At 43.0% G+C, this 8,154-nt stretch overlaps 1 protein-coding gene across 3 annotated transcripts in view; it reads left to right on the top strand.

Annotated features, from left to right (window-relative positions):
* Positions 1-7,451, top strand: part of WWOX (WW domain containing oxidoreductase) — a 1,109,212-nt gene extending 1,101,761 nt beyond the window's left edge. For 2 of the 3 annotated variants that reach the window (XM_049864764.1, XM_049864765.1), the window contains exon 9: positions 6,377-7,451. In XM_049864764.1, coding sequence (XP_049720721.1) covers positions 6,377-6,565 — 189 coding nt within the window. In that variant the 3' untranslated portion in view covers positions 6,566-7,451. The remainder of the gene's footprint in view (positions 1-6,376) is intronic. The other variant, XM_049864761.1, reaches the window with a different exon arrangement.
* The last annotated feature ends 703 nt before the right edge of the window (positions 7,452-8,154 follow it).

Below are 8,154 nucleotides of genomic sequence, written 5' to 3' on the forward strand. Positions count from 1 at the left end.
CTACCCTGTAAACCTGTTACTGGCAAACAAACTTGTGTGTATGTGTGTGTGTGTGTGTTTGTGTGAGTAAGTGTGTGTGAGTAAGTGTGTGTGTGTGTGTGTGTGTGTGTGTGTGTGTGTGTGTGTGTGTGTGTGTATGAAGAGGTAAATATCCTAACACATTGTCAGGATCTGAGGTGTTGGAGTAGGTACATCTTTTTCTGTGGGATTAAGAATCTGAATGTGATCTGATCCGATTCTGCAGAATACTCCCTGAAGCTTTTAAAGCCTCTGCCGTTAAAAACACATATCCACTTTCCTGAACTTCTTCACCTTGTCTTTGGAAAAATTGAGCGTATTCCCCTTCCGTAGAAATGTTAGAACAGATGGTGAGTTAGCAAAACTTGTGAGGGCTATGAAGAAAGTTATATTTCAGTGCCCACCCGGAAGTGTTTGCCTATGTCTATGCTGTTTTATTCAAGACCTCTGTAGTCAAGTGATGTTAGCAATTAATTGGGGGAGGGTGGAGAGGGGAGATGGATCAGAGGAAATAAGCAAGCCAAATGGAGCGTGTCTGATTATCCTTCAAAAGGCCACACTCATTTTACATGTATGTGAATCTGTAAGATGGAGATCACTTAAGTTTCACTGGTTTTAATATGGTTCGGCTCATGCTTTGAAAAAAGTCTATCATTAAAGAGTAGGGTTCTTAACTAGGCAAGTCTGTCACCTGGAGGTGGCATTTTCAATCAGGTGACGTTTTTTTATTAAGGGTCATTTGCTATTGGATCATTCCAGGTGGCACTGAGTGTTCATTTTTGTTAATCCAAATGGATATAATTTCAATTTAGCTCCTTGACTAAATCAACAATGGAAAAACCTCCTTTCAACATTTCTCAATTGAACACGTGACATCCCAGTTTTTTTTTAAGGCCACATCTGGGTGTCACACTGTGGCATGGCTGAGAAGAAGGCAAAATGACACAAGAAAGCTTAACCTCAATGGGAGACATATAACTGGGAAGGGGTACTATGCAAATATTTGTTTCATATATTGGGGAAGGAGGTTCTGTATACAACTTGGTATGGATTTCAGAGTCAATCTATGTGATTATCTGTGTGGTCTTGGACAAGTCACTTGTGATCTCTGATACCAAGTGGCTTTATCTGTAAGTGGGATAATAATCACACCTGGCTTGGAGAAATAGCATGAGCGATTTTCTATAACGCTTTTAAAGCTCTCTACATAGTGTCCGATGAATTACAAGTTCTCAGTAAATGCTAGTCATTGTCACCATTTCAGTAGTCCCTGTTTGCTACAACTCTCTAGGAAAGCATGTCAGTTTGGAGGACAGCATCCTTTCAAGTTCACTTCTACTGCCTCACATAATTTTGGTGGATGTCGTTGTGTTCATTGATTAGCATTTATTCCAGAACAGTCAATTTGATTCAATACAAGTATCAGGGTGGAGGAAAAAGGTGATTTGTCGGCCAGGGACACGCTAATCGGAAGGCCCGTGAGCTCTGTTCATACACAAGCTGCTTTGGTTTATGAACTAATGGGATTCATGGCAAATATGTCAACTTAAAAGATTGTTCTTAGACGGTGAATAGGGAACACACAACCTTTTGGAGCAGCTTGCTCTTGCTTATTTTTCAAGGCAAAGGTTTAAACCGCAATTGTTTTTGAGGGAGGAATGTATACCAACTGCCAAGGTGTCCACAGATAAACTACGAAACACAGCATTACATCTTTCCAGTAGAGTGGTTATAAACTCTCTTGCGGGAGTGTTATTTGGGAGACAAGAAAAGACGGAGAGGGCGTGGAGGCAGCCATTTATTCCCCTGGGAGAAACGTGTTCTCAGCACCTCAGCTCCACCACGGCTCGGGGATGAATTATTCCACTTTTTTATGGGGCATGTTCACAAGGCCCCCATATTAGGTAGCTGGTTTTGCATTTGGAAAAATCTAAGATGAGTAACAACAAATGTTCTGAAGGTTTGAAAAGGCACCTTTTTTTTTGCCAAACCTGCTCCCTTAGATCACCTCCTTGTCTGTGAAATCCAGCTCGGTCATCACTGCCCACTTCTGCAAAGGTCCTTTCCTTCCTTGCCTTTGGGATTCCAAGCCAAGCCTAAGTTCCCTGTCATGCTCTCTTTTCGCAACTCTGCTTTCTTGAAAAGTTGCTTCCTTCAGCGTTTGCTATGCAGTGTCCTGTTATCAATACATCTGAAGCGATCTTAGAACATCTACTGTTTTCTGGCAACCACTGAATATATAGATATGTCATGATATTATGTCTATTTTTGTATACATCTCATAGTTAAATCTATTCTTTCTTTGAAATAAGCATGCACTTTAAAGTAGAGAAACTTGAAAACGAAACACTAATTATGTAACATGTGTCCTTATTAAAACATAAGTATTTGAGTATTAACCAATGCATTACAAATATCATTATGTGGGCTTGTTTTCTTTACCATTTACTGTTTGTCAGAAACCTCTCCACCTTTTCCTTTAAAAGAGTCGATATTCATTTGTATTCAGTCCTGACAGTTACAAATTGACAGCTATCAAATAAATGTTGATGAAAAGCGGCTACTTAACATTTTCAATCCCAACAAAGGGTTTTGGAAGGATGGGTAATTTAGATCTTAGGGCCTCAACTATAAATAAACAGCTACCCCTTTCTAAATCCCACCTTTCTGTAGATGAAGATGGTGCCGCAAATCTGACAAATGATTTCTGAATGAGAATGATGAATCCTTATTACCAAGATACTCCTAACTTAATCCCAAACAAGAATCCTGGGTAATTTTACATACACTATAAAGATTGATGGCACAGTTCTCCTCTGGCAGCTCGCAAATGTTTGACTAGATCGGAAATGGCATTCGGGCATGATTAAAGATCCTACTGGGCTTCTCAGAAATTCTCAGACCTGCGTTGTCAACACCCTAACTCATTGCTCTTGCTCCAGAATGGAGCCACCTCACCCCTATTCTTGTGATTAGCAACTGCTTCCGGTATGTTGTCTTTAAAGAAATCATTTAGGGAAACCCACAGCTGCAACCAGTGTTGATATGTTAGGGTGTTGTGATTATTTTATCACAATGGATTGCTAAGCAATGGTGACAACTAACAACACATTGTCTCAGGTGCTTTTAATAGAGTTAACCTTATTTCCTTTATATGGCTCTTTCATCTTTCCTGAATGTACCGATGTCCCACAAAGTAGCATGAAAGTCATTTGATGGTGATTAAAGTGTCCTCTCTATTTTTTTTTTTTTTTTAATCAGTTTAAGAATATTTTGTCTTGTATCAGCAGTACTGGCTTGTTTACCAATGAGATTTCCCTAATGTGGGTCCGTCTCATTCTAATGATACACAGACTGAGAAGCTGATCAGCCGAAAATTAGGACTTGTTATTGAACTGTCATCACATCTGATCATATAAAGATGTCACTCAGAGGTTGCCATTGGTACTACTGAAAAGAGAATTCCTCGAGAAGCCAAAGGGCGGGTGGGCTTGGGACCAAGAAGGTACTGTCACTGCCGCGTTGTCCTGCAAGGGAGGAAGGTATTGCAAGGACCAGGTGAATCAGAGAGAGAGCCCTTGCCAAGAGTACACAGTGGATCTTTGGGGTGGGCAAGATGGTCTTTGCTTTCAGGTAACCTACCAATATGCTGCGTTCTTCTGCAAAGCCAAAGCCACTTGTGATGGAATTAACATTGGGTATCACCCCCTGAGCCTAGTGGTGAAGGAATCAAAGCTGGCTCTTGATAAAAGATTGGGTTTTTCAAAAGTTTATGGATTTCAAAGTGGTGGCCAATTGTAGATGGACATGAAAAGATGCCAGTTGCAATTGCTTTTAGATTCCACGGAGGGGAAACACATGCCCCCAGCTCCCTTATCAACTCAGTTCTAAATCAATGGTTATGTAGAATTCCTCTGCAAAAATACCATTCCAACAGTGCAAGGGTGCAAATGCTGTTGTTTGAGAAGGTCATGGTGACGAAGCATTCCATTAGGTTGGGAAGAAGTCAGCCTTTTGTTTTCCCAAGAGGCTTTCTTTTTTTCTTTTCTCAGGACTGGCAGAGCTGTGAAAGACCCACCTATTGTGGTGCAGTATGATGCTGACATCATAACCGCCCTGGAGAGGGGCTCTGGACCATGGGATGAGCTGACTAGGTCCCCTCACCCCTTAAGAGTCCAGAGCAAGTTATGTGACCACCCTTCAGGGGTTCTGGCAGCTACAGAGTAAAATGGAAATCTAAGACAGATATCCAATAATTGATCCAAAACGCCATGTCTGCCTGAACTCTGGTGAGAAACAGGCCGTGCCGTTTGGCTTGAGTTAGCCGGACCAGCGTCTCATTTCTCCAGTTTGTCTTTAGAGGCAGTTTCACTTTCCTTTTCCCCACGCGGGACGCAGAGGAGCCTGATAAACCACTGGGAATTCTTCCGATCAGTGTGCCAGGTGCAAAGCTAAGGATTATTAGGCATAACCATCCGGTGAAAGGGAATTTGGATGACATGAACTGCTTTCCATTAGACGTGATCCATGCAAATCAACATGAAAAGAAGCAGCTGAATCCAAGAAAATAAGTGGCTGTTTGGGGAGTGGGCATGGCAAGGACTTAGGGGAGGTAACAAACCAATTACTATTGAATTAAGTTGAAGTCATGTCAGTTGTGTAAGTTCTGGACGAATGGGACTTGCCCAATAGATCCCAGCAGCCAATTCTTATCAGAACTCAAGTCTTCACTCCTACCCTCTTCCCCACGATCACATTACTTGACTTTGTTTGGCCGTTGGCTCTCAGACAAACTCAGATGTGACCACAGACACCACCTCTGAAGCCAAAAAAACTAGTCTGCCTTATAGCACTTGCCTAAAATTATAACATCTTGGGGCCCTGGTTCTCAGAGTGACCTTGGCTCCCAATGGTTCTAGAATGTGGTTATAAGGAGTACAAACCAGGCCATTTTGGGGTATGATTCCCCATTTAAGCACTCTGCTTGGTCAGGATTTAAATCCTCCAGGGGCAAAAAAGTTGTAAGCTTTGGGAAGGAATAAAAACCCAGCCACTCTCAATTGAACATCTTTCATGTTTCCCTAACAGTGGCCTTCTCTTCAGTTCCCTCTTCCTATGTTCTTTTGCAACCCCCTCCCCATTGGCTAATAATTAGTTGATGCTGCAAGGGCCGTGATGCATGTAAATAACCACATGATGCCAGATAAACTGTACTGGTTTTAAATTAGAGCCATGCCTACGGTGTTACCCTATGAACACCAGCCTATTACTTTTAATTATAGCTTGCAAAGCAAAAAAGTGATTTCTTACCCTCTTTGCAGCATCCCTGACAGTACTGTGTCAGTGGGGATGATATGGGGCCCATCGCCACACTCATCGCTAGCCATGGCCTGACTGGCACTCTAAAGGGGAATGGAAAATGATTGGTTGCACTCAGTGTAACCTGCATTTTGAAGAGGGGTGGGAGAAAATGTACCCCCTTAGCAGGGGCGGATTAACCAGTAAGCAAGCTATCCACAGGCTTACATTAAGCAAGGTACACGTGGGCTTACTTGTGTTCATTTACAAATCTGTAATGCACAATTACACGTGGGTTCATGGTGAAACACAGGCCAAATTGTGTACTGCAGATTAGTAAGTAAGCATAAGGAAGCCCATGAGTACTTTGTTCATTGGGTGATCGGTCCCTGTCCCTTAGTCAGCGCCGCACTTTAAATCCAGAGTAAATATGACATTTGGGAAAAGGTTTTCAAGGGACCTGGATGAATTAATAAATGCAGTGTGTGTGTGTGTGTGTGGCGGGGGGGATATGTTTTTAACATTTTAACACAGCAATACAAACCTTTCCCCTAGCGGCACATGGGCAAAGCCTGGAGGACAGATCCGGCGCCAGCCCCATTGAGTTTTCTACCTGATGGGCCATAATTAGAGTGGTTGGTTTAGCTCACACAGAAGGTGTTCAGAACAATCCTGGCATCCAGTTACATTGCGTATTGGGAAGTCCAGGGGCTGGGTGAGTTTGCTCTTGCCTGTTACCATCTTTTGCTGTTTGTGCAGAAGGAGCATCTGATATGATTTATCAATACGTGTATTTATTTTTGAAGCCTTTTCCTGTACGAGGTGTAAAAAGTCACACCAGCTTTACGAGAGGAGTTTATGGACTCGTTCTTTCCAGGACGGTCACATCATACTTTTACGGTTGTGTGCTTTGAGGTCAGGACACTTGGCCATGCCAAGAGCCAGTCGCAGCTGAACCAGAGGAGGCGTGCCATTCCCAGACAGTAGGAATGACATTATCTCGTCTCTTTTTCTTTCCTTTCTTTAAAAAAACTTTTTTTTTGTCTTCTTTGATTTCCAGCAACAAGGAGCTGCCACCACCGTCTACTGTGCTGCCGCTCCGGAACTTGAGGGCCTGGGAGGGATGTATTTCAATAATTGCTGCCGCTGCATGCCCTCGCTGGAAGCTCAGAATGAAGACACGGCCCGGGCCCTGTGGGCGCTCAGCGAGAGGCTGGTCCAGGAGCGGCTTGGCGGCCAGTCCAGCTAAGTCGGGGGTCCTGCAAGCATCACGCCCACACCCACCATGTGTGCGCGCACAACTGCCAACACTGGACCCCTTCCAGCCCTATTATCCAGAGGGTTTCCATGTCCCTCAGACACAGATCAGCAAGGGTAAAAGAAATAAGAGCAGTCACAACAGAGTGAAAGACATTAAGTACCAATGGGAAACAGGGAATTTCAGGGGTAGACGGACAGTATCTCTTTTGGGAGGACTGGGTTAGACGTGGGTCTCTTTGCTTTTCTGGTGGTGGCCTGTTTGAGAGTGAAACCTCTTTTGGTGTGTGGGTTCCTTCTGTTACTGAAGAAGCACAAGCCTTCCTCTCTCACTATTTAGAATCATCTGGTGTCCCCTGTCCCACTCAGCTACCGCCTATGCCACCACCATAGCTCAGGAGCTGGGTTTCTCCTCTTTAGGGAAATAAAAGCAAGTGTTTATTCTTCATTCCTGCATTGATCCAGGAGATAATTGTTTCATTCATTCTGACCAAGCCTGAGTGGGCTTGGCAATTGCCAGGGAGAGAAATTTCAGAGCCTTGTTCCAGCCAGCCAGGATGGCGGTGACATTTAAAAATGAGTGGAGTAGGCAGAGCCAGGGTCGCAAAAAGCACCAGTCATCAACTCCCTTGCCAAAGCTATAGGAAATTTTCTTTAGCAATTACAACAAACAAATTTTGCAAATTATTCCCCCAGATACCTTGATAGGCAGGAAAGGAAGCATTGCATCCTTACGAATACACAGGATATTTTTGGGGTGGGGAATAAAAAGTTGTTCTGTTAATGCTTCATTCACAGCTCTCTGAAGTTCACAGTCTCTCAGTTGTCCTGCTTTAGCATTCTGCTTCAACTTCCTTCTCTTCCCCCATCTTATGCTTAATAAAAGAACATGCTTGAATATTATCACCTGCAGTTTGTGTTGTTTCTTTAAATGTTTGTTTCAGTTTTTGTTCAGTTTTTTTAGAAAAGAAATCTAGAAGAAAAATAAAGCGCTTCTTGTAGACGCCAGGAAAAACACCATTCTTGTTTCTTCTCTGAGTTTGTGTTTTTGTGCTTTGTGGCTGTCTGTGGGCCAAGTTGTCTCACGCGATTAGCATGCCAGCATCATATTTTCTGTTAAAAAAGAAAGAGAAAGAAAAAATGACTATTGTTTGATTTCACCTTAAGATGCTTTATTATTTACAGTGAGTTATTTCAGTCCTTAGTGGTTTGTTCCCCCTGTAATTATCAAGTACTTAGTCATTAGAGAGTATCTCTGTGTATCAGAATGGTGAGGTTTAGGGCTCCTTCCCACTCATCCACTGTTCACTTACACTCTGATTTCCAGGTCATTCCAGCAAGGACATGAGAAAGTCCACTCTGGCAAGATGGAGAGAATGCTTTTCCTGAAATACCCGGAAGGCTCTAGTCCTCTGCCTCTGTGGTGCAATCTGTTCAAGTACCATGCTTTTCAGTGGCCCATAGCGTGGGTACATTCTCCCATGTGGCCATATTCTTCCTTACAAAATCCTCATTATTATAGATCATTTTAAACTATGAATCAGCTAATGCCACCTTTCTGGTCAAAACCCAGTATCTTTG

Source organism: Elephas maximus, chromosome 21, assembly GCF_024166365.1.
Source record: "Elephas maximus indicus isolate mEleMax1 chromosome 21, mEleMax1 primary haplotype, whole genome shotgun sequence".
Taxonomy (NCBI): Eukaryota; Metazoa; Chordata; class Mammalia; order Proboscidea; family Elephantidae; genus Elephas; species Elephas maximus.